A 27,150-nucleotide genomic window follows, 5' to 3' on the forward strand; every position below is an offset into this window, starting at 1 on the left:
AATGATGATTGGATAAGAATTACATCATATGATTGGTCTATCATAAAGTATGTTTCAATCCACCCTACAATACTTTCATCACAGTACATTATTTTATAGAAACTTATACATTTTTTACCTCTTACATTGCGTATTATTGTTTCTCATTTCAAAAATGCTGCTTAAAAAATTGACCCATCTTGGTTAACAACATGCTATCTTCGTTTGACATAAGCCACAGAAATTTTTCTTTATTTGACAAATTAAAAAAGTTTGTATTATATTTAGAAATATTATGAAAAAAAGGTCTGCCCTTCACTTGTATATAAAGGACAATCAATAAGTGAGTGTATTTCATCTTCCACACATATTGCAGATTCTTTTGTTTCTCTCAAGTATAACTTTTTTTTTACCTTCAGTGTTAGTTATTTTTTCATACCTCCTACTCTCAATTCAGAGATTGATCGGTGATGACATTTTCAAAAACGGTTTCTATGCGAGATTTGTGTATTCCATTGAAATAGATAACACTGAAGTTACAATTTTTATCAAAAATACGTCCGAAATATCCAAGGAATTGAACATTTAAAAATACAAGAAAAAGGGGGTACCGGAAGTCCTGTCCACAAGCACCTGTGGAAGCGTCCCGTTATCCCTTGCAAAATTTACTTCTATTTTACAATGACGAACATTATCTGTAAATTAATAATATCTTCAGATCACAAAACAAAACATAATTTCTGAATATTTCCTTCTTTATATAAACCAAAACGATGTGAATAAATTTTCAAAACCCCTTTATTTCCTTCTTTTTCCGGTTTCTGTCGTTGATTAGACATACCTCGGAGAAGGGAAATAACACTGTCGTAATTTCCGGAATAAGTATGGTTGTTACAGATCAGAAAACAAGTCCAGCTGATGTTGTTCTAGTCGTAGAGGCGACGGCAAATCTTAGTGCATATATTGAAGTGCTAAAGAAACAATATGTCATCCCTGCTCTAGAGTAAGATTTTTATTTACTTTGTCTTGTCAAGAATTGTGATTTTTTTCTTGGCATTCTGGTCAAGCTGGGGACGCGACGCGTGGGCTTAGCCTTGGCTTAAGTCAAAAAACTGCTTTTTGTAAGGAATCTCATGAATTATTTATTTAAAATTCTGAATTGTACATAAGATAAGAATGCACAGTGGATTAGATTTGCTCGAAAATATTAAATGATTTATAATTTAATGAATTTGTAAGCAATTTCCTTTCGAGCTTTTCTTCATATGTTGATTCGCCAGGTCCAGTGCAATATCTATAATTAGCCATAAAGCTTTATTAAGCTATATAGTTTTATCTAGTTATATTGGATTGAAGTTCCTTAAATGTAATTACCAGGTCCAGCACAGTCTCTTTATAATTTAGCTGTGTAGCTTTATATGCTGTAACAGGAAGGGAGAAAATCTGTGGCTGGACTGGGAATAGAATCAAGGGCCCATGCATTACTAATCAGGTGCTCTAACCATTGAGCAATCCAGGCCGATATCCACAGTTTGTACAGCCCTAACTAGTAACTACTACATTCCCCCCTCTTTAATTTGTCTTCGGCCTCGAAGATGCACACTACCTAGATTCCTTTAGCCCCGGCAGGAGTTTCACCTGCAAATCCAGGGGTGGCCAACGATTACGGGAGAAGTCGTCCCATAACAAACTCGGCCCATGACCTAGTCGGACTATTACGAACTCGGCCTACACAAACTCGGCCTATTACGAAGTCGGCCTACCGTGAAAAATAAGGCAATACTAAAGTAAAAGGGTATGATGAGCATCTCTTTTTTTTAATTTTGGTTAACTAGGCCATGGGACCAGGCTGAGAATAGTACATGTATGATTTATCAAGCACATATATTTCAAATATAAAAAATATGCAAACGTGTACTGAAAATTTCATTTGTTTAGGAAAATTATTTCAAAAGTTCGCTGAATTTAAACTTCAGACTCATTTTGTGGTCTTGAGCCTAGATTGTAAACCCCCTTCCTTTTTAATTAATCAGTGATCTGTCACTAGAAACTTTTTACATTCGGTATTTCTCTAAACCCCCCCCGAGTTTCCACAGAAATTACCACTGAATAGATTATGTACATAAATAATTGAAAGAAATTATTTGTTACAAATACATACAAACACACACATATATATATATCCAAAATTGAAATAGAGTCTCAGTAATCGGATACTAATATTAAAAAAATATGAAAAGAAAACACAGAAATCCTCCGTAAAGCTAATACGGAGGATTTCTGTGTTTTCTTTTCATATTTTTTTAATATATATATATATATATATATTTGTAACCTGTAAATAAATGAATAGGCCGAGTCCGTAATAGGCCGAGTCCGCGATGGGCCGACTTTGTTACAGTCCGACTTTGTTATAGTCCGACTTCTCCAGTACCCGTGGCCAACAGCACCAAATGTAACAAGAAAGGAGAACATCTTTGGCTGGACCGGGAATTGAACCCAGGATCTCTGCATTACTAGTCAGGTGTATAACCACTGCGCTATCCAAACCAATATCCACTCTCTGTATAGTCCTTACTGCTACAAAGCTATTTGAAATAGATTTATTAAGCAAGTGTAGATTGAATTTCGTAAGTGGTATAGCCAAAAGTTGCATAATAATTTTTTTATGTCTTTGTACTTTAAACTAACCACAACTATTCTAATTAGAGTTGAACTTCATAACTTTTCATGAAAAGAGAATTTCTTTTGTGTTGTTAACTGTCCACTACCCTGTGTGCATTGAAGCATAGAAAAGTATGATGACTTTACTGTGTGTAACCGATTGCCAATCCATTATTCCATTGATCTTCATTGACTTTTATTCTAATCTGAAGATTGGAAAACTGTTGCATAGGGATAAGATCAAAAGTCCAATGTCTGATGAAAAACTAGATTCACAGTTCTCACCAAGACCATCCCACCCCCCTTAAAACTAATTTTAAATATTATAATGAATGTTGAAACTAATCGATCAACAAGTAAAAACATACGAGTGTAAATAACACTCTGTGTACCTTTTCTACTGTTTAATCACAAATGAATGTGTACATAAAATATTAAATGTTCATTAACAGTGTTCGAAATTAACCATAGACCGAGTCTATGTCATATGACACCGGTCTAATCCGATTGTAATTGGGATAGACCAAATTGTCTATGCCGATTTTCTAGGTTTAAAGCAAGAGTTATCCCAAAAGTCAATGTTTGCTAAACGTTATGAGGAAAGAAGGATATTGTTATGGAAATGGAAAGAAATTATGCTTTCTAAGTACATTAGAAGTAAATAACAATGTTTTAAATTTGTGGGTGTTTTTTTTTTCAATGTTGTGGTCTATGCCCTGTGGTTTTAAATATACCAAGTTTTAAACCAATTTCGAACACTGCATTAAAATGTAATATTATGTGGTTTTTAACAATCGCTTGTCTTTTTTCTTTTTCCACTAAAGTGTAATTTATGTTCAATGACAGAAATGTACGGGAATTTTTACTCCTCCTCCTCCTCTCACTATTTGAATTTAGTTGTATTGTATTTTTCATTCTGAATGACAGATGAAATGTCATGAAAAAAAAGAATATAATTTTTAATTTATGTGAAATGGAAATTTTGGATTGCAGATAGCTGCAGTAAATGTAGCCCTATCTGATTTTTTTATTCTGACATTTTCTGGATAGGGCTACAATTCCATAGGATCTCCGTAATGGTGCAAAATAATTTTATGAATAACCGATAATAAGCTCCGTGTATTAGTCCCAAATGTTGTTCACACCAAAAGGAGTACAAACTTTGTGCTTGGTTTTGTCTAATAAAGGTGTTTTTCATTAAACATCATGTACAGCATGCAAAATTCTTCATCTGCTCCACCATGCTTGTTATTGCGAGATCTCGTAGGTGGATCTACGGAAACACCTAAACATTGAAAATCTGCGCGAAAATGTAGTTACTTAAGCCACTCCAACAAAGAAAGGAAAATCATATGGTTGCAGAGAGAATTTACACTCTGTTGTTCGTTTTTTAACTTGATATTAAATCTAAACTTTTTTAATACCGACGAAATAGCTTTCTCCTCCGTACTTGTCCATTGATGTAAATACTACCTTATATAGCATATGCAAATAACTTGACAATCGGAAGTTGAAACTTCAGTACAACAAACATGGCGCACAAATATGAATTGAGAAATTGAAATATATCAAAATTGTTGAAAATGGTAGAATAGAGTCTCACAAATTGTAAGTTGCAGGTTGTAAATTTATATATTGACTAAGAAACATAGAATATCATTTTTTTACGTAAAGAAAGTCAGCAAATGTTTAGAATTATCCAAAATGTTGCGGGAGTGAATCACTCCCGCATTTGCACCATTACGGAGATCCTAAGGAGTTGTTAGCCCTCTCCCAAAAATAAAAAAGATCAGAGAGAGGGCTACATTATTGCAGCTAGATTGCAGACTGACTTTTGTTTCACTGTAACATAGCTGCTTTGTCCTGTGTTCTGGGGATAGTTCGAAAGGCCATTCAAATTGTATATCATTTTCTGAATTTTTTGTAAACAAATCCTTGAGTGTGATCTTGGGTTTCTAGTTCACTTTAGATGTTGCCTTTCTCTTTCAGGGTTTTCAATGGAGGCCCTCCTGATCCTACAGATATTGGTCACGATGTAAGGAAATTTTAAGATAAGCACTTTGTTTGTAATAAAAACAGTTTTTGAGGAAAACCCCCATATTTTGTTAGTTTGGTTTTGACAGTTAGCTAGTCCCTTTGTAACAAGGATGCTATTTTTTTTTTTTTTATAAAGGAGCATTCTATGTGCTGAAATGTCCCTTGCAATCCATATTGATAAGCTACTGTCTCAATTTCAGAAGATTTTGATCTGTTTGATATAAATGAATTACCTCCTCTTTGTTTTGCAGTATAGCTGTTCATTGTGCAATCTCGTGACATTCTAAATTACCTCCTCTTTGTTTTGCAGTATAGCTGTTCGTTGTACAATCTAGTGACATTCTACTCAGCTGATGTCGTTCCAGACACAACGTCGAGATGTTCCGGTGTAACGACAAATATTCATGAATTCATCACATGGTTGGATGATTTACCGTAAGAGAATTAAAACTGTTAAAATGATAATTCTCTGACATTCAGACTGCAAACACCTTTAATTCCACATGTTCACCATTTTCGTTGTTGGTACAATTCAAGGTAGTTTTAATTTCAGCAGACATTGAATTTCTCATCATTAAATATTTGCAATTTAAAGAATTTTCTTTAGAAACAAAGAAAATGATAGGAGACTACCTTGTGATAAACCTCCCATTTCTTAATGATTTCTTGATTGTGACCATAACTGTAAAAGAAAAAAACCTACTCAAGATGGAGTACTAACATCTCTATATATTTTATTATGAGAGTTACTTGTTGATGAATCTATGTGAAGGCAGGATTTGGTGAGGATCATTTGGAATTCACCTGAAGTTAAATCACCATTAGAAAAGGGCATTGGTGTTAAAAGTGTGAAAATAGACCTTTACTTATCTAAGATTAAACAGATTCCTGATAAATAGCTCGTGTATGCAATCGAACAATTAGCTGGCTGTGACTTTATTGTCTGTGTCTTTAATAATGGGGGAATATGAATTATAACAATTATAATTACAATTCTTGTTAATTTATTGCCAGTTAAATTATTTATTGTTGTTGCAAAAAAGGAAAGTCATTTTAGAAAGAATATAACTAAGTGTATTGTCTCTATCAATGTTGGTGCATTGTGTTGTTTTAAGTACGCTGTTTAGAATATTGAATTATTTTCTGACTCAAAGACATAAAACTAAAATGTTTTAGAACCATCATTATAAGCTTATAACTTTTAAACCAAGTCTCACATTCATGGTTTATTGAATGGTCAACAGTTTATGAATTGCTGACCAGTCAGTAGTCTGCCCTATTTCTATTGGCTATGCAAGTCATGTGATTCTCGAGCTGCTGCTTTGTTTACATAATGGCGAGTTTCACTGATTGGATAGATGATGAAATGCAGAATTTATTAGATGAAATGAGAGAGTAAAAACATGAAAATGTAATCAATGTTGCAAAAAATATTTTTGAACAATTTATCAAAGAAAAGATTCAAAGGAATAGCGATGATATACAAGATATATTTCTGAATCTGCTGAAGAATTGGTCCACATTCTGAAGAAAGTTATTGTTCATGAATAGATATAAATCAATTTATTCATGTCTTTCATATCATTGTGCTGTAACTTTGGTAACTGTTAATATCAATAAGGATATTGGGTATATTTTCTTTTAAACTAGTGGATATGGTGATATTGTTTTTTTTACATCGACTTACTCATCGACTTACTTGGGTACCCTATATTCAGAGTTCTACACCTTTACTCTTTAATGGTAAATTCTAAGCCAAGCGATACTATTGCTTGTGCAATGAGGTTGTGGGATAGCACCCCAATATTGAATTGAAGAAAACTATGGCAGACCATGAGTCTACTTTGACTTTGATCATGTTGATGGTCCATATCTCAACTTACAGATAACATGAATTAATTCTGAAAAAGCACATGTATGATTTTGATATAGGATTATTTAAATATTATGACGATTACTTACAAATGGGGAAATGTAGTACTACTTATAATTTGAGACACACGAACAGACCATGATCATCACAACAAATTGAATGATGTGGAGAAGTCTGCAGTAAAAATATATCGGGCATTGTTATACACCTTTATTATTTTCCTGTATAAAACTAATAGCATTTAGAACAAATATTTTAACTGTTAAACCAACTCTCACACTCGTGGACTATTGACCAGTCAACGGTTTACGAAGTGTTGACTGGGCAATAGACTGCCCAATTTCTATTTGCTACGCAAGTCATGTGATTCTTAGTCTGTTGCTTTCTTTACGTACTTTATGTAATGGCGAAGTTCACTGATTTAACTGATAATGAAATACAGAATTTATTAGATGAAAAGCAGAGCAAAAATTGAAAAACATGAAAAATATAATTATTAATTAGGATATTGGGTAATGTTTTCTTTTAAACTAAATGATACGGTGACAAATATACGCAATCACACTTTCCCGTTCAAAGTCCATAAGTTCCAAGTTCAAAGTCAACAAAACATGTGCATTGAGAAAAAAACATAAAAAAAGAAAGTGTATAACAAAACAGTTATAGACTGTGTTGTCGGACAACAGCTGTTTTGTTTGATCCTCGAACTGATCTGTTGCTCTCAGCCTACGGTTTCGGACAACAGATCCATCCTCGGGTCAAACAAAACAGCTGTTGTCCGAGGACACAGTCAATAACTGTATAATATTAAAACTTATCTTACAGTAATTTGCCATCACTGTGCCTTTTAGGCGGATATTAATGGATCACATAAAGGTTTTAAATGATTACGATTATAAATGTAGAACATTCAAACCATAAACAAGCATTTCTAGGGTTTTTTGAAATAGGATGTTATCTACATGTATCATTCGATCAATGGTAAAATTGTTTTTAAAAGAAGGGGTAAATGGAATTTTTTCCAAAACTGCAAAAAATGCAGTCAGCTGATCCATAAAACAACCAATATTTATAAAATGGTCTCATCATCATCATTCAAAGTTATAGCCTTTAAGTGTATTACAGTTCGAGTAACCTTTAACCTCTGTAATTACAGTTTCATTGGTGGAGGAGGGGAGTCATGCAGTTACGTCGCTGAAGGTTTGAGCACAGCCCTCCATGTCTTTGATGATCTGCAGAAAGTGCGAATAGACATCGGGTATGTCTGGGTTCCAGAATAAACACTTCTTAGCCCAGCTTAAACCATTTTAGTTTATTATTATGATCTACATATAGAAAGCAATGTACCATTATTTATTTATCACACTGTTGGTAGTTAAATGCAGTAAATTTATGTCTACCAATACTTATTTTCAAATAAAGAAATAGTAGTGTGAACTTAAACAAAATCTACATAGATTTTTGTGCATTTATGACCATTTAGTATCACTCTCTAATGACATTCATCCTGTAGTATAATAGAACTTTGTAGTGTTTTGTTATGTATGAATGTCTTGCAACAGTTTTCTGTATTTCAATATTTGTTTTTGATTTTTTCAGGTTACCTGTACAGCGACACTGTATCTTGGTATGTAATTCCCCACCCTATAATCTACCCAGCCAGGAAGGAGTTCGTTATGTCGGATACATGGCAGACCAGTTAGCCAGCATGATGGCAAAGGTTTGTTTTTGTCATTTAGAAAGAAAGAAAGTGTAAGAATATAGAGGTTAAAAGACTGTGTGATTTGGTTCATAAAATGTATTTAGATGCCATTTCTGATTAAGACAACTGTATTTGTGATAACTACATGTATTTGCCACAGTGCTCATAAACATGTATTGGTTGTTATCAACAGAGAGGGGTCCACCTGTCCATTATTTCTCCAAGAAAAATCCCTGCACTTCAGAAACTGTATGAAGAGGTAATTTAGATACACTCTATGCTTTAATACACTCTATGCTTTAAAAGCATACAACTGTTTTGTTGTACACTTTTCATTTTTTAAGGGTTTTTTTTACTAGATGCACATCATTTGTTGACTTTGAACTTTTAACAAGACAGCATGAAATGGTACTAGTTTTATACATGAAAAAAATGAAGGTGTATAACAGTTTTACATGTACACTGTATGTCATTTTCTCTTCAGTTTTACTCATGTACTATATATATATTTTTTTTTTTTTACTGTTTACAGTCAAGTTCCCCTGCAGATATGTCTACTCCAATGAAAGACTTCACTACAGACCCAAGGCATCATGTATTGTTACATGGATTTCAATTGGAGGGTAAGTTTATAGTCTGCTGAATTAATGAAAAACATTGATATACTTTTTCTGCTTAGCTCCTCGGGTCTTAAAGTTGATGTTGGTAAAAAAATAAATTCTGAGGTCATCTGAATTCTGGAATCAGAGAAAAATGTAAGAGTATTCAGAGTAACTTGTCTCCAGTATACGTTTTTCAAAGTCCTTTGAAAACATAAAACTACATACCTTGGTACTTATTTTACTGTGTAGGTGGTAAAAGTAATTTTATGTCATTACAGAGTGGGGGTTAATGTAATTTTACGTTTTCATTACATTATTGGATAGATACTGAATTTGGTTTTACCATGTCATTACAGAACGGTCACACAGCCCAGCAGGAGACCACTCAAACACAGACAGGACAGCAGAAAGCAGTGAGTATCGTCCTCTCCTGAATAACTAAAAGAACACAATATTCCTTATAAAAATAAAGTGTTCACCAAACAAATCTGTGCAAGAGGTGAACATAGCAATCAGTTACCATTATGACATCATTTGCCATTGCAACATCTTTCAAACCGTCTGCCATCATGACGTGTCTCAGGAATACGATTCAGTATTCACACTCCTCCCAGTACAATTGTAAAGTCATTAATAAAAGAATTGTTGACGTTTTGCATTTTATCTTTTCTTTAATCTGTTGTTAACAAAATTAAAATGTTCATTTGTTAAATCTGTTAGGAATAGTATACACTAATACATGTAGATTAGACATTATGAAGGTGCTCATGGGTAGCAGGATACATGTACTTGACAAAGAATGTGAAACTTTGTAATGCTCAAGACCTAATGCTTTCCATTAGATGAAATGTACTTGGTTGAACATTTGAATACTGGACCACAAGAACTGCTGTTTCAACTACATGTATTTCTTCTTGTGTTATAGGAAATCCCACCAGCCCCGCCCCACCAAGTTTTCCTGCCAACACGGGATTTTCACCAGCACCCCTTAGTGATACCATAACTACAGATCCACCAGAATTCAAGAGACCAAACACAACATTATCTGGAACTCGTATGTTTTATTATTCCTATAGATAAACAAAGGTTTCAGTTGATGTCTATAGAAGTTATCTGTCTATCTACCCATTTTTCTATCTATCCATCTGTCTATCTGTCCATCTGTCTATCTATCCATTTGTCTGTCTGTCTATCTGCCCATTTGTCAGTCTCACTTCATGTATAGACATAATAGAAAAATCAAAGGGCAAACTTGTAAAAAAAAAAAAAAAGAAAATCCCTGAACTCTAAACTCAGACTCTGACTTTACATAGCAGTTTTTGGGAGTTCAACTTCCAAAGTCTGTGGGCCCAGCACCCATGGATATCTTGCACTTGTTTAGAGTGAGATGTTTCACGCCTTCATTTTTCTGTGATACATGCTGTAAACCAAATTTTATTCGCATGCGAGAAATTTTGCAGTCATGATGGGGGGCAATTGTGTTTCATTTTATTTAGATGGGGTGGAAAATTTAAATTCAATAATGATGATCTCAATTTCAGTTTATTACTAATGAATATGACAGTAACAGGATCTTGAAAACCTGTTTGAATATCACATTTCATATATGAGTTAATAACCTTGGCTAATAGGTATATCAGTCATTAAATTTCTATCTACAGTATGATCAATGAGATAATGATTATTGCCACAACTTGATTCTCTGATATATATACAAATAAAGACTGTAGAGGTATGAATATTGACATATATTTATAGAACTTACTACCCAGGACCTGGGCACCTCTACACAGTCCATGCCATCCCCCCAGCAGCCTCAGTTCAGCAACTCTTCACCCTCCCCACAAATGTCCTTTCAGCATAGTCCAGCAATGCCCCAGACTCAGCCTCAGCAACTACAGCCACAACCAATCGTGTCACAGACAATGCCCAATCCAATGCCACAACAGTCGCAGTATGATCCATTGATGAATATGGTAGGTACTGTACAATTTAATGGTACTGTGAAACTGGTATAGTATGAGCTTCAATGGGAAATACTGATTACAACAATAAAATAAGATTAAGCTGTATTTTCCCCCTCAGCATCAGTATATTTTGTGGGAGTTCTATTTCAGTCTCTAGTTGTACACATGTATGAGCCCTACCTGGTCCAAAATTTCAATCCTGAAACATTTAGGATTGCATGTTATTTGTTCTTTGGATACTGTATGTGAACTACATTTGTCAAAAACGCATGGATGGTGCAGGATTTGTATTGCCAGTTATGTGGTGGGTTTATGAGGATTCGTACTTCTACTCATGTCATGGTTAATGTTTATAAGGATCAATAGTGCCAGTTTTTTTGTTCCCTCTTTGAGTAAAGGTTTGGTTTTTTTTTCTGCACCTGTCGCTCGCTCGTATGGTCTGTAGACTGCGTCTTGTCTGCTCAATATCTTGAGAACCCTTTCCTTGACAGACATCAAACTTGGTACACTGTTACATCTTAAGGAGTAGATGACCCCCTATCAATTTTGAGGTCACATGTCAAAGGCCTAGGGTCAATCCACTCTGGACACAGGAAGATATTGTCTACTCACTATCTTGAGAACCCTTTCCTTGACAGATCTTTCCTTGACAGATGTCAAAATTAGTACACTGCAGCGATTTTTTTCTACCCACTGGTACTGGTACTGGTACTGGTACCGGTACCTATTCGATTGGGAAAATTAGCGTCAAAATCGAACAAATTGGGAATTTTCTACAAATGTTTCAGCAAATGATTTTAACTAAATGAAAAGAAAAAAAAGAGAACAAAAACAAGAACTGTTCATCTCTTTACAAACTTTTCACGGTAATATTTGCTGTTGTGAGACATAAGGAATCGCTGTAGGTTTGTTTTAGAATCGCTGTAGCTCTACAAAACACGTGCACAATCTCTCACCAGAGGGCGTTACGCTACGCTCCACAACACCTCTGTTATCGTCTAATTTACAAGAATTTTGTAAAACAGAGCGTCTTTGAAAATACATGTAAAATAAATCTGCATCATTTTCATAAATAAAACATACATTTATGAGTTAAAAACACATTGGTAGGTATCGAATCGCTGTATTACGTTAGTGCAACCTCCATATTTATGGAACTATTTTGTCTTGTCAAATGTATTATTTCACTTTCACTTCGTAAATATGGACTCTACATTAAAAAAACTTGCGAGATTATAATGATGAAAATCTGACATTGCACAAAGAACAGAAACGTGCCTTTCTGTTGGAGTCAAAGACGTCATTTTGTCCGTGCGAGATCATGTGGTTAGCCGAACTATTTATCAGACGATAACAGAGGTGAAAGTGAAGCTTGCGTAGCGCGCCCTCTGGTGAGAGAATGAACACGCGCACTGCCATGATCTGTACTTTCGATTTAATACCGGAAGTGAACATTTTAGTTAACTTGTACAATGTTTCAGACTAAGTAAATAACGATGTCAGCGGTCTATTTTTCGGCAAGTAAGTTGGGAATTTTTTGTCTCAAAATTGGGAAAAATCAACGTTTTTTGGCATTGGGAATGGTATCGGTACCAGTCATATAAGGAAAAAGATCGCTGCACTGCTACATCATAAGGAGTAGATGAACCCCTATTGATTTTTAGTTCACATGGTCATAAGTCAAGGGTCAAACTGGACATAGTGATATATTGTCCACTCTATATTTTTAGAATCAGGACCCTTTTGCTTCACAGATCTCAAAAGTTAGTACGCTGGTACATCTTCAAGAGTAGATGACCCCAATACGCAATTTCCGAGTTGCCCAATAGTTCTTTCCCTTTGTGGAACTCTCACGCGCAGTGAGACGCAAAACATACTATCGTCCACACGCGGTGGGTACAAATGCTTATCGCTGCCTTCATATATTGCCTTAAGACCGATTATTAGACATCATGCAACCACCTAATCTGCAGGGAAACACAATATTATTAAATTTATTAGCTCAAACAAAAATCGATAATCACCATTTTTCTTTGATTAAAATATCACTCGTGCAGAGGAGGAAATAAAAAATAAGTTCATATTTAATTTAATGGCCTAATTCAAACAAATATCATTCTTGATATGGTCAGTTTAATGTATACCAACGGCTGATATAAACAAAATTTACACTTTCATTACTTTTATCCGTATTGACATAGCTAGTCTATAGTATATGTATACATCTTGTACCCACCTAAGTGTTCAACAGAACACTGAACGTACCTCCATCACAGAAGAGCTGATATCTCGGAAGTTGCGTATTCATTTTAGGGTCACATGGCCAAAGGTGAAGGGTCAATATCTTGAGAACCTTTTACTTTATTAAAAAAATATTTTTGTATGTAATATTTTTAGGCAATTTTATGAATTTGGAAAACATGCACCTGTTTTTAAACCTTGCAAATTAATATGATGACTTTTGTACATATAAATTAATACAAAACAAAGTAACTGAAAGGGGGAGGGGGAAATAGAGGAGAAATTTACTCTGAAACTTCCCACTTAAGAATTTCCATGTTTACTGTACATAATGTTTCATAGTATTACAGCACTCAGTGGGTTGCTGAAATGAATATTGATAAATTGTGCAGGATTTTGGATTGCAGAAGGGCCTCATTTTAAGTTGAATATTACTTTATTGTGATGCAAATTAATTGTGCGTTTGTTGATCCTTCAGAATCCCATGCCACAAGTCGACATGCCCAACAGAACCACAGGTTAGTTGTCTTTTGAGTATGTGTATCTATTCACTTCTTTCTAATACATGAAGTATGAGAAGTTGTAACAATGTGATGGGGTCTGGATTTGTTTACATGTGTACGGAATAATCTTCAATTTGATGATCTTTTATGGAGAAGGGTATAATCTTCAATTTGATGACCTTTTAGGGAGAGGGGAATACTCTTCAATTTGATGACCTTTTAGGGAGAGGGGAATAATCTTCAATTTGATGATCTTTTATGGAGAAGGGTATAATCTTCAATTTGATGACCTTTTAGGGAGAGGGGAATACTCTTCAATTTGATGACCTTTTAGGGAGAGGGGAATAATCTTCAATTTGATGATCTTTTATGGAGAAGGGTATAATCTTCAATTTGATGACCTTTTAGGGAGAGGGGAATACTCTTCAATTTGATGACCTTTTAGGGAGAGGGGAATACTCTTCAATTTGATGACCTTTTAGGGAGAGGGGAATAATCTTCAATATGATGACCTTTTAGGGAGAGGGGATAATCTTCAATTTGATGACCTTTTAGGGAGAGGGGAATAATCTTCATTTTGATGACCTTTTAGGGAGAGGGGAATAATCTTCAATTTGATGACCTTTTAGGGAGAGGGGAATACTCTTCAATTTGATGACCTTTTAGGGAGAAGGGGATAATCTTCATTTTGGTGGCCTGTTAGTGGAAGGGGATGATCTCCATTTTAATGGCTTGGCTTGTTGGGGGAAGGGGATGATCTCCATTTTAGTTGCATTTTACAGAGAGAAAATAATTATTTCATTTTGGTGACCTTTTGGTTTTCATGCTCCTGATATCAGATATTTGGGGACATATAGTTTTTGGTTTGTTTGTCTCTGTCTGTCAGCAAACTTTATATTTCGTATGTGCATTTCTTGTGACAATACTTTTCATTTGGTAACAAAAGTTTTTACCTCATTACCTCAACTTACTTTTGAAAAAGTTTAACCTTGGCCATAACATTTGAATGGTTAGTGATAGGGCTTTCATGTTTTACCTGTATATTCCTTGTGACAAGACCTTTCTCTAGGTACTAGAATTACTTGACAGCCATATAGGGTCATTGGTGTTTCACAAACGCATCTTGTCTTTTATGCATTGAACAATGTATTTATGCATTCTTTTGTGTTGTTCTATTATCAGAAATGTGAGGTTAATATGGACATTATGTGCTAATTCTTAAGCGTAATTTTAGCCATGGTGACCAATATGACCAGTCAACCAATGCTCACACAACCACCACTGGAACAACAGCCAGTTAGTATGCCAGTCCAACAAGGACAACCTAATCCCATGAAGGACAGGAAGATAATATGGCAGGGGATGTTGGAATGGCAGGAGAAGATGAAGGCTGGTGGCCCTCAGACACCCAAAGTCAATAGACAGCTTCAATGTCATCTGTCCATAGGGCAGGCTGACCCTGACATGTGAGTGTGTATTCTCGTTACCTTCTCGTAAATACAGTGTCACAAATCATGTTGCTAAAAAAAATTTGTATGACACTATAAACTTAGGTAAGTAACCCTATTGGTATATGGCTATATACATATTATTACCAGCACTACAGTAACTTCATCTGAAGAGTCGGATCACGTCGAGTTGACAGGTGCGGATCATCAGATCACACGAGACGTGAAGTGTGGAGTTGGATGTGATGATCCACACCTGTCAAAAAGACCTGATCCAACTCTTCTAATCAAGTTACTGTGGCAATGAAAAGTGTATTATATCACATCTTATATATTTAAAATACACATTTATAAGAAAATGACAATGTATTCCTTATTTTAAAAAAACACTAACATAGCTACTGTATTACAGGGAAATTATTTGTTTGTACGCAGTTTTTGTTTGTGATCACGTTCCACAGAAGCGTGCATTCATGCTTGTGAAGTCACCAGATTTAAAAAGTCATGATATGGATTCAAATCACCAAAATGTGGTGATCCAGAAAGTCAGATCACTTTCTTTTAATTTTAATATAACAGTATCAAAACACGGATTATTGATGGGTATAGGGCATCCTTTCGTAAAATCTTAACATTCTCGACTTCTTCTCTAAAACAACAGGACTAATTTCAGCCAAACTTGCCACAAAGCATGCTTGGGTAAAGAGGATGCAAGTTTGTTCAAATTATGGTTCCTGGGAGTAGGTTTGGACCATGATAGGGCCCAAAGTTTTTACATTGTAATATATAGGAGAAATAATTTTGGATAGTGCTGGCTGTAAATTCAGTAGATCTGTATTAGGTGCTTTGTCTTGGCTGTTATTCAGTGATGGGCAGTATTGAAATCTACGAAAAGGTGTGATATCAGCTAATGTTTTTACCTCCCCTGAAGTGAACATTTATCAGCTAATGTTTTTACCTCCCCTGAAGTGAACATTTCTGATCTAAGGTTGACAGTCAACATTTTCGACCTCTCAAAAACTGCTGGGTGAATTTCAAATAAACTTGTCACTTAGAATCCCTTTGTAAAGGGAAAAAAGGGAAATCAAATTTATTTAAATGAAAGGTCAAGTCCCATTCCAAGGGAAGATAAAAAAAAAAAGAAATCTAGGGCGGTGTTTAAAAGTAGAAAATCCAAAACCGGTATGAAAGCTTCTTTCTATAACTGAAGATTTGAGTATGTTGAGACCATGATCTCTAAGGAACAACTGAGTTGGAAGTCATAATCTTTCTAAAATTGACACAAAATTGGTGGTTAATATATTGATGGTTTTGTCACGTAATAATTGAAGTTTGAAAAAAATATTTCGCTTCAATTTTTGCATTTCTTGGACCAAATTAGATCCAAATCATATTCGCATTACTCTCTATATTTTCATTTTATATTGAACATACACTGTACTTGTTGAATAGCTATCAATCTTTCTTGATACATATAGTTTTATAATGTAATGAATCTATTTATTTGCATATGTCACTTTGTTTTCAGTAATGCGATGAACTGGCCAAAAGTTCTGATCATGCAGTTGATTCCACAGTCATTATTGAACTCCACCCAGCTCCAGCCTCTCTTTAAAAACTCTCGCCAGGTGGCGTTCCACTTTGGTAATCAGAATCTGGATGATCTTAGGAATCTTTACAAAGTGATGGGGACCGGTTTTGTGAGTACATGTACATTTTACAGCTGTTGGTATGGTACATGTAGATATCCTTAGTAATATCTATTCAATTGTATGCACCCTGCTAATATTTAGAAGTGACTAGCTATTGTTTAAGAATTTTGTTTTTACATGTATATGGTACAGGAAGGGATTGGCATTACAGACGATGGTCATTGTTTCAATTCTCGGGATAGGTTGTTACAGGCCAACATGGTGTTTTATATGCATGACCATATGACAGGTCACTAAAAATAGCTGCTTGCTAGTTATCTTGGTTATGATTTAAATAGCTACAAAGTGTATTTTTAGTGACCTGTCAGATATTTTTAACCAAGTTCAAATTCTATGTCATTGCACTCTGATCATTCATTGAAATTCCTTGTGACAGAATAACTTGAATTTGTTACAGGCTGGATGTGTACATTTCCCGGCAGGGAGTCAGTGCGAAGTTCGAGTGTTGCTGCTGCTATTTAGCAACAAGAGGAAGGCCTTCATTGGACTCATTCCCAATGACCAAACAGCCTTTGTCAACGGCATAAGGAATGTCATCTTCACACACAAAATGAGGGTTAGTACCAGTACACTACAGTAATAGATGGAGCGTGTCTTTTGAAAATATATTGCTTGAGCGCATGTCCATAATTTTTTAAGAGCACAAGTTAAGATTAGTCAGAGTTATCTCCCCATGACATCATAATAGCATAAGCAGTGTATCTGTAATGTCGTGCCAGATATTGAAATAAATGACAATCAAAAGTTTGATGGTCTTTGAAAAAGAGAAAATTATCATTAACAAAGACAATTGACACAATTCTAAAAGTTAGTCTAGCACTAAACCAAAGATACATGTATTTGGAAGAAGTGAAGTATTTGCCCGTCTTGAATGAGAGAAAACATTTGAATGTGCCAGTAATTCATTCAGTGTAACAAAATAAAATGTGAACATTCTAAATGAAAACAAGGATGTTTATAACCTCCCACAAAGCAATATTACACATGTTAAGGTAGCTCACTACACTAAAGCTTATACTCGTTATGACACTTCGTCACAAGATGGCGATTTAATTGTTTTGTGAAATTACTTGTATCAATCGATTTGTTTGTCTATCATCGTATCTCAGTGGTTAAAGCATTGGGCTGGTGAACCGCAGATATCAACTTCAAATCCACCAAAATCTTTTGTTCATATGTGTTGAAATAATTTTTTGGAAAATCATGTTTTTATCCAAATTTGCATATTTTCTGCCTTTTTGGCATATATACTTATTACATATCATCAAATCTTTTATGATTAAACCAATTTGTACTGATTTGAGAAACTATTTCAGGGTGTAGTGAGCCACCTTAAGCAAAAGTATCACATTTACATGATAGTGTTAGAGGATCAGACACATTTTATGATAATCGAATGGAAGGACCATTTTGATTTATAAATGGACCCCCATCAAAAAGTTGATATTCTTACGTAACTCATTCAGACAAATCTATTGGTTTATTCAAAGGTACTCCCATGAACTTTTTTACCTTAAATGAAAGGAATGTTGCAAACATACACACGTGATTGTCAAGTATAAACAAATTGAATGTTTGAAAAATTGTTTCTCTAATATATACGTGTATACACGTACCTGACGAGAGTTTAATAATTATTTTGATTTATCCACGATTGACACTGTCAACACATTTACATTTAATATTATTATCTTATATATCCATTTTACTTTAAAAATTCACTTGCCCACCTGCAAGTTCTTTTTTGAATTTCACCTTCCCGACTCTAAAATATGGTTGTCCTGGCGTCGGGCAGTGCTATTTGTCTGTTCAAGGGGAATTTCAAAGGACTAAGACCATGTTTAGCTATATCGGCCCTGTGGTGTGTTAAAAAATAAAGCAGAATGAATTGAAATAAAATTGTTATCATTTGATAATATAATCTTTATACCATCGCGACGTGCCAAGATTTCCCCGCCAAAACGTCAGCTTGTGGAATTCTATACAAGACAAAACCGGTATCGGTCTGGTTTTCTGCAGAAATCTCCACTTTTTTCAAATTTAGTCATATAATTCATATAAAACACGACCTTCGATCCAGAAACTGACTGTAGTCTATCAAAATCTATCAATACAAATAAATTTTGCACGAACGATTTTTTGGATCGAAAGGTGTGCTGTTGATGAATATCAACTTTGAATTAAATCGAGAGCAATCCGGAATTATTTATTTTTGTGAGAGTTGTGGGTATTTTATTAATTATGTTGCTTTGAAAAATTAAAACAACATACTTATGTGGAGTCTACATCATTTCCATGCAGAATACACCCCTATGTGGTGTTTTTATCATAAGTTTGTGCAGGAATTCTAAAAGCTATAGAATTTTGATGCGTAAACAAACGAATCTGCTGTCCGACAAATCGGACCTTCAATGCTATAGAAAGTTTTTATTTAGACGACACCAACAGAATTACTAAGATCAAAATGAAAAGAATTTATAGAACATGCATTGATATAACTAAAACTATTGCCGATATATCGAAAGTATAACGTTAACTAGGGCAAGTAAACGTATGAAGGATTTTTAAGCGTGTGACGTCATAGATGTCCTGGCTTAGTGGTAGAGAGCCCGTCCTTCGATCGGGAGATCCGGGTTCAATTCCTACCCGTGTCAATATTTTTTTTTTTAAATCATACTGTTAACTTCATTTTTCTTGGCGTTATTGAAAAATTAATTTCTTTCAAGACACTGAAGATGAAATTATACCTGAATACAAATAAAAATAGCAATCACAGAACACCAACAAAATGTGCAAGGATTACAGATTACATTTTTTAAAATTCATTGAAAAAACCCAAACCAAAATACTTTATTTTCGGACTTGATTTTATTTCAAAGAATGAACCAGCAAAAGATAATGGAAAGGAAAGTTTTTCCAATGCATCTAATGTACAGAAGAAAAGTCAGAAAAAATGTGAATCCATTAGCTATTCGTCATTTCCTGCAGAGTAAGAACTTTCTTGTTGAAACCACCACATGCTATATTGTGTAGCAAGTGTAGACATGTGTGTCAGTAAATTCACATCCAACAAAATTGTCACCACCAGTCTCGGCCACTTCCTGAGACAAAGTCTCTACAGAGAATTTCAATACCTCTCAACAGAACCAAGCCTGGGGTAATGGTAATTAAATGACAACCAGTTTCAATGTAATGGGGGTGTAATGGACCATTTTTGCATTACAAGTAATGGTAATGTAATGCATACTGTACTGCACATTTTTCATTACATTTACACTACTTCAAATATTTGATGATATTTCGAAGATTTAGAATAATTCATTTTATTAGTGATTGACTGAAGCATTTGAAACATTGATGACAATCAAATGCAATGAATAACTTAATAGATATGTTTCCTAACATTGCTGAATATTTTGTGTACTTATGTTAATGTATAATTAAAAATCATAATACAGAAATAATTTTTATGCCATTTCTTTAATATCTGACAGTATGTTATGTAAATGTGTAATGTAAATTCACTCTCAAGTAATGTAATACATTATATTTCAAAATAGGAGTAATGGTAATGTGAAATTTTCTAGGTAATGTAAGGCGTTACATTGCTATGTAATTGACCTCAAGCCTGGATAGAACACCTTCTCATGCATATATGCAAGTGCCTTGGACCCCAACTTGTCATTTCCTCTTTTGCAAGATTTTCAGCATTTCTTCATAGAGATCATAATTCCAAATGCAAGGTGTCCAAGATGATGAATTCAGACCTGACCAGTGTTTTTGACAATTTGATAACTTTTGACTCTACACTTTTCATCATTCAAAAAGTACATTATGACATTCATAATTCAACATGCAGATTTTCATTTGAATCATCAAATATGAATTCTTCCAAATAATACCCCCCCCCCCCAAAAAAAAAACACTTTAAAAACCTCCACAGGTATATTTCAAATGACATAGAAGTGCCATGGGTTAATAAGGGTTAAACTTCAGAGTCGACATGTTTCTTCCAAGCAATATAGTCTTGTTTGGATCCAGTTTTTCCAGTTCTGATATAACTGCCTGATACTGTACAATGTAGGTGTCAATCTGGTCCCCCTATTGTGGGAATCTGTTTCCACATAACTGCTGTATAATCTGGTACCTTGCTATTGGCAGGCACAACAAGGAAGCTATTCCTTCAGTGATGTCCAACACTTATCCGCATGTGTCACTGATGCCACTATCATTGATGAATCTGATGGCAGTGATGATAGCATTATTGAGGAGTAGGAATATGGATTCTTGTCAATCTGATTCATGTCACCCTTGCCATTAATTTTTGCTGTACATATTATATCATCCTGAAATTCAAATTACTCCAGTATTATATCATTATCAAAACTATATCATAAATGAAAGGTGAAGATAACAAACAGTGATCAATCTCATAACTCCTACAAGCAATACAAAATAGATAGTTGGGCAAACACGAACCCCTGTATTATAATATTCATATAAAAGTTGTATTTTCATGCCCTCATGTATTTTCATTGATACAGAATTCAGAAAAATTACATTTATGTATTCGGTGGGAGATTAACATGTCTCCAACTAAACAATAGAGGACAGTTTAGCTACATGTACATTTCTGCATAAATAATTATATACACAAACATTTCATTTGAATTTGATTCCCCATCTAATAATTTTTGTTGTAGCTAATGTTGATATATTACATGTATCTTACTTCACAATTATCAGCAAATTCACAAAATATTTTTATCTTTCATGCTCTTTCTTGTGGTAGATGTATGGAAAAATTTAATATTCAATAATATAAAGGAGATAAGCTAACAAAAAAATATATGCTTAAATCATGGTAGTACCCATGAAATTCAACATTCTCTGAGTGATTCTATATCTAATCCCAATGCAGGCATGTAAGTTGTAAGTGTAATTGTTGAAATTAAGTTTGACATGTTTACAATTTATCTTGAAATAAGGCATATTTAAATTATAAAACCAAACTGTTCTTATGATTTTCCTGGCTTAATGGTGCTTTTAAGTATTTAAAAATTATTGAATGTAAAAATCATTCCGACTTTTCTAATCCATGTTTCCGCATAAGGCCAAAAAATATATATATATGTTAATTGGTTTCCACTTTCCCGACCTACCCTAATTAAAAATTTCTGTTGACCCCAACACATTTTTTTCTATTCTCACAGATTTTGCAAATGTCATCACTACAACAAGAATATATTTATTGACTTATGAAGTTATTTATTATGCACTAATACCAGACAGATTCCAAACCACAGAAACAGTTTTTGTTTACAGTAAATTGAAGAAATGTATCGATTCATCATATAACTTTTATTTGATTACTAAATAATCACTAAGTTAAGTTTAAACATAGTAGAATACTAGAATACCAAATCATTCGAAAATTATTCAACCTATAACCCCCCACAGGCCTACATGTTACCCCAGAGACATATACCATTATGGAAATATACATCTATATACAATTATATGTCTCTTTAACCTATACAAATACTTTTTAGACCATACAATGATACATGGAAAGTTCAAAGTGTGAAGTGAGTCAAATATCATGTAAGAAAATTCAAATAGACCCGAGAAGGTCATGCACTTGGAATTGAAAATGGCATGATCGTAAAACAGCTGATTTTTCTGATCAGCTGATATACATACAATTTTAAATCTTAACAATATATAATTATAATAGATAAACAATAAATATATGTTGACAACAGTTAACAGATTTGTTGTGGGATTTCCAACAGCCCAATGCGTGAATATTACGTGTTTGTCAACACACCACAGGCGCACCATACTATTCGTTCCATGCGACTTGTTTATTATTTTTAAGAGCAATTGGTACACCTATTTGGTTATACAGTTTAACGAGTAGAGGTGAAGTATATTCATATTTCTAAAACTTACGTTGAAATGCGATGAGTACATCCTCTTCAACTTCCACGAACAGCGCAAACAGGCTAACGGCGCGGCGTGTGAAAATGGCCGAATGAAGGAGATTGAAAAATATGGTGTGCCATTCGGGCTATAAGTAAAATAACCTTATTGCGTATTTTGAAAGAAAATTTCTTTTTCAAGATCTTATTATATATTAAACCGCTCATTGCATAATTATGTTTTACAATACGTTACCACTTCTAATAATATATAGCGACGTTGTATGACGCAATCTTAAAAAGTAGAGCAAATTATAGGATTTATACTAGTAATGTAAACCTAAAAATAGTGTTCTTTCACGAACTCTACATATAAAAACCAGTACATTATAGGAAAAGAACATGTTATAGAATATTTCTAACAAAAAATTATTCACTTTGGACGTTAGGCCGAATTTTGATAAACATGGTCTTAGTCCTTTTACATAGGAATTTATAGGAAGGAAACTATATGTTAAATTTATATGCAAGAGTTCTTAGGTAGTGTAGATTCAAGTTTGATTATACCATGCTCTGTGTGGCAAAAATAGGGCTATAATAGGAATTTAATGGGGTGGGGTTTTTTTTGGAATGGTAATGTTCAACTTCTCAGGTGAGTGGTAGGGCTCATTGTCTATTTCTATTGTTACAGCAACAAAGGCAAGATCAGCCACAACAGATGCCACAGCAGCAACAATTTCCAGGGCAACCACAGGTCATGCCAAACCCACAAATGCAGAACCCACAGATGCAAAATGCACAAATGCAAAACCCACAGTTGCAGAATCCTCAAGGGGCACAATACGGGGTAAATTTAGCATTTATCAATGTATAGAGTAGCCGCAGAACTCAAGGGGCACAATACAGGGTAAATTTAGCATTTATCTATGTAAAGAGTAGCCGCAGAACTTTAGCTCTCAGAGAAAATACCTAACATAGTTACGTCAACAAACGAAATCATTAAAAGCTGTGAGTTTTAGGGTCATATGGGACTTTAATGAATATTTGAAGGTACATGTATATTTGGACACAAGTGTAGTAGGAAAGTATTTTTTTATGTTAAATTTATGAGATGGCAATGCAAGAATATAGCGATATAAAGTCTCAACTGTGCACATTTTTTTGTGTACAATAAATCGAAGGTTTTTATAAGGGGTGGATCTGTAGCTCTCTGATCTGTCCCAATATTTTCTCAGAGAGCTGCAGCTATATAAGAGCTATACATTTTGTGTACCCAGTATCCAACAATATTTGCCCTCTACATGCTCTGTCTAAATTGTAACCGATGTATGCTAATGATCAGAGAAACAAATGATGAAATGGCATTGATCATTGAGTGAACTACTGACATTTATTTGGATAAAGATTGTAGCAATTAAGAGATTTTTTTCTAAATGGCTAATTTACATATAGTTTGATATGCTTGTCTTACAGGTACAACAGATACCACAAGTCAGTATGCAGAATCCCATGATGACCCAACAGCAGGCCAATATGGTACATGTAGTAAGATCACACACGCAAACACTGACCCACACCCTTCCTCCATAACACCGTATAAGTGGAATTTTTAGTGAGAGCTAATTTTAGCGACTTTAGAATTCCAAGAAAGATAACTATTACCTATGATACGGAATAAATTTTTAGTGATATTTAATTTTAGCAATCTCAACACCCTGGCTAATAATGCCAAAATTAAATCCTCGCTAAAAATTCTACTTATATCGTATTTTTGTTTGGAGTACAGGAGACTCTTCTTGATCACTCTTTTTAAGTTTGTGATTTCTCGAAGAATTCCACCTATACAGATTTTTTCCCCTGTAACTAAGTAAATTCACTCCCAAACTTTCGATCTTCTCATTCTCTTAAAGGAAGATGTTGGCGTGTTGTACATGTACAGTATATAATCCTTTAAAGTGTACTCTCGACACATACTTCAAAGTACTAATTGTACAAGCTGTCAGTCACTCATGACCTAATTAGCACCATGTGGACCTTACCTTTAAGGTCATTATTAACAGTCAAGAAAACTAGGTGGTAAATGACATTTACAAATCACCAGATATCCCAACCTGGGGATGAAATGGTTTGATCAACGATCGACTGCAATTATTGATTAAATTTAGTAAATTTTGAAAGGTTAATGTCAATTATGAGATGAGTTATTAATTTTTTAGCTGCATTAAATGAATGCATAAACACAATTAAGAATATCATAATCAGACGAAATCAAGTTTCTAAATTAGACATACACTGTATTACAGGGAACCCGGGGAAACAATTTTGTTATCAATTTTACCACCCTCACACGTGTAAAAGTTAAAACGGGTCAATTGGAGCTTATTTCTGGACTTCCTATCAATTTTACCACCCTCACACGTGTAAAAGTTAAAACGGGTTGATCGGAGCTTATTTCTGGACTTTCTATCAATTTTACCACCCTCACACGTGTAAAAGTTAAAACGGGTCGATCGGAGCTTATTTCTGGACTTCCTATCTATTCTACCACCCTCACACCTGTAAAAGTTAAAACGGGTCAATCGGAGCTTATTTCCAGACTTCCTAATCAATTTTACCACCCTCACACATGTAAAAGTTAAAACGGGTCGATTGGAGCTTATTTCTGGACTTCCTAAAACTTGGAACTTACAAAAGTTTCATTGTGGTTCCATGAACTTTGAGTTTTTCAGAGTTGGCTGTGTTTCTACAAGGTATGCTCTGCACTTCAATGTACATAAGTATTTGTATTTTTTTTTCCAGCATAAACAACTGCAAGCAACACAGTTAGCAAAGCAACAAGAACAAAAGCTACTGGGTAAGTAATTAAGTAATGACACAGGCTTGGGAAACATTCATACTGATAAAACAATAATGTGATTAAATGTAAATCTGTGTCTATGGTTTTACTTCAAGGAAATGTACAGAGTAAGTTTTCTTCTTTTTGTTGTTGTTACCTGAGTGCAGATGTGTGATTCTTTGTATACATTTGCATGCATTATGTGACTGAAACCTTGATTACTACAGCACAACAACAACAACAACGGCTTCAACTACAACAGCAACAACAGAGACAACTTCAGATGCAGCAAATGCAGCAACAACAGCAACAGCAACCTGGTCTCAATAATCAACAGCAACAACAGCTGACACAACTCCTGATGCAGCAGGTATGAGAGCTACATGAACTGCACGCAGAGTTCTATTTGTGTGCATTGAATATCTTCACAAACACCTCATTCGAACAAAAGTTTGTTGAGGTGAACCAGTCATTTTGTTGAAGTAACATGTGTTTATGTAGGTTCATGAATATTACATATGTACTAGTTGCAAACATTTTTCAATACAAGTAGTCATAGTAGCTTAACAGTACATATAGGAAGTTTCACTGAAGCAGTCTGGCTTTGTGTTGAATGACACAGTATATTTACACTGCAAAAAATGTTTTCTTCAAAAATAGTTTGCAGTCATAAAAATACTGACAGTCAATTTTATTTTTAAAGTTCAAGATGAATAGATGAAAAATGTTTTTATATACTTCTTTTTACATCAATAAGAAATATTTAAGAACAAGATATCTGTTTAATTATAGCAACAGCAAGGACAGAGACAGCCCCAGATGATCATCGCACATGGGAGGGGTCCAGTCTTACACCAGGGTCAGCAGCAGGTGATGGGGGGCGGACAGGTGCTCCAGGGGAACATGCCCCAGATGACACAGCAGGGCCCTTCCTCTGCTCCACAAGGGGGCAATATGTTTGACGAACTAAATATGGACTTCTTGTGAAGATCACATGGCGTTTCAGACTTTGAGGATTCTCTGCCTTACCTGTATACCAGCATTGTGATTTAATTTACTGCTTCCCCTTGCCATCAGTGATGAGGTTGTGTAAATTTTCGTGCATTATAAATGCCTTGATATTGCTTCAAAATGTGTTTAATGAATTACCCTGGTGAGAGGTATTTCTGTATGATCTGTTAAATATTTGTTGAACAAAGATGTAAATAAAGTGCAATACACTTGTAAAGTTTGAATGTCTTCTTTTTTTTTTTATCTCACTTGAGCTGAAAGATCAAGTGAGCTTTCTGATCACATCCGTCGTCTGACTGTCCATCCATAAACTTTTCACATTTTCATCTTCTTCTCCAGAACCACTGGGCCAATATTTCAACCAAACTTGGCAAAAAACATCCTTGGGTGAAGGGGATTCAAGTTTGTCCCAGGGGAGATAATCATGAAAATGCAAAAATAGGGTTGAGTCATTTAAAAATCTTCTGAAGAACCATTTGGCAAGGAATGTTGAAATTTACATGAAAGCTTTCTGACATGGTGCAGATTCAAGTTTGTTCAAATCATGGCCCACCAGGGTAGGGTGGGGCTGAAATATGGGATCAAAGTTTTACATGCGAGTATATATATGGAAATTAACTCTTTAAAAATCTCGAGAACCACTGGACCAGA

General features: G+C 34.6%; 2 protein-coding genes and 1 long non-coding RNA gene across 3 annotated transcripts in view; 2 read left to right on the forward strand and 1 right to left on the reverse strand.

The window, feature by feature from the left end:
* Positions 1-27,150, forward strand: part of LOC125648051 (Parkinson disease protein 7 homolog) — a 112,306-nt gene that overhangs the window by 43,629 nt on the left and 41,527 nt on the right. The window lies entirely within an intron of this gene.
* Positions 831-26,719, forward strand: LOC125648048 (mediator of RNA polymerase II transcription subunit 25-like). The gene is made up of 19 exons (XM_048874947.2): positions 831-982; positions 4,633-4,678; positions 4,991-5,115; positions 7,710-7,811; positions 8,153-8,273; positions 8,449-8,514; positions 8,788-8,878; positions 9,214-9,270; positions 9,783-9,911; positions 10,616-10,833; positions 13,544-13,583; positions 14,803-15,034; positions 16,545-16,716; positions 17,126-17,284; positions 23,344-23,499; positions 24,126-24,188; positions 25,452-25,506; positions 25,716-25,858; positions 26,281-26,719. The coding sequence occupies exons 1-19, from the start codon at positions 864-866 to the stop codon at positions 26,473-26,475; spliced, it is 2,289 nt and encodes a 762-aa protein (XP_048730904.1). The 5' UTR covers positions 831-863; the 3' UTR covers positions 26,476-26,719.
* LOC130046930 (uncharacterized) lies at positions 19,578-23,337 on the reverse strand. The gene is made up of 2 exons (XR_008796001.1): positions 22,684-23,337; positions 19,578-21,074 (listed from the first exon to the last, which is right to left on the reverse strand). It is a non-coding gene; the product is annotated as an uncharacterized LOC130046930 (long non-coding RNA).

This window comes from Ostrea edulis, chromosome 6 (genome assembly GCF_947568905.1).
Source record: "Ostrea edulis chromosome 6, xbOstEdul1.1, whole genome shotgun sequence".
Lineage (NCBI taxonomy): Eukaryota > Metazoa > Mollusca > Bivalvia > Ostreida > Ostreidae > Ostrea > Ostrea edulis.

What these genes read in the sequence shown, in the direction of transcription:
- LOC125648048 (XM_048874947.2), top strand. Translation starts at nt 864, where the DNA reads ATGGTTGTTACAGATCAGAAAACAAGTCCAGCTGATGTTGTTCTAGTC. An exon ending in TAGCCAGCATGATGGCAAAG is followed by an intron (nt 8,274 to 8,448) that starts GTTTGTTTTTGT and finishes TGTTATCAACAG; the next exon opens with AGAGGGGTCCACCTGTCCAT. An exon ending in ATGATCCATTGATGAATATG is followed by an intron (nt 10,834 to 13,543) that starts GTAGGTACTGTA and finishes TTGATCCTTCAG; the next exon opens with AATCCCATGCCACAAGTCGA.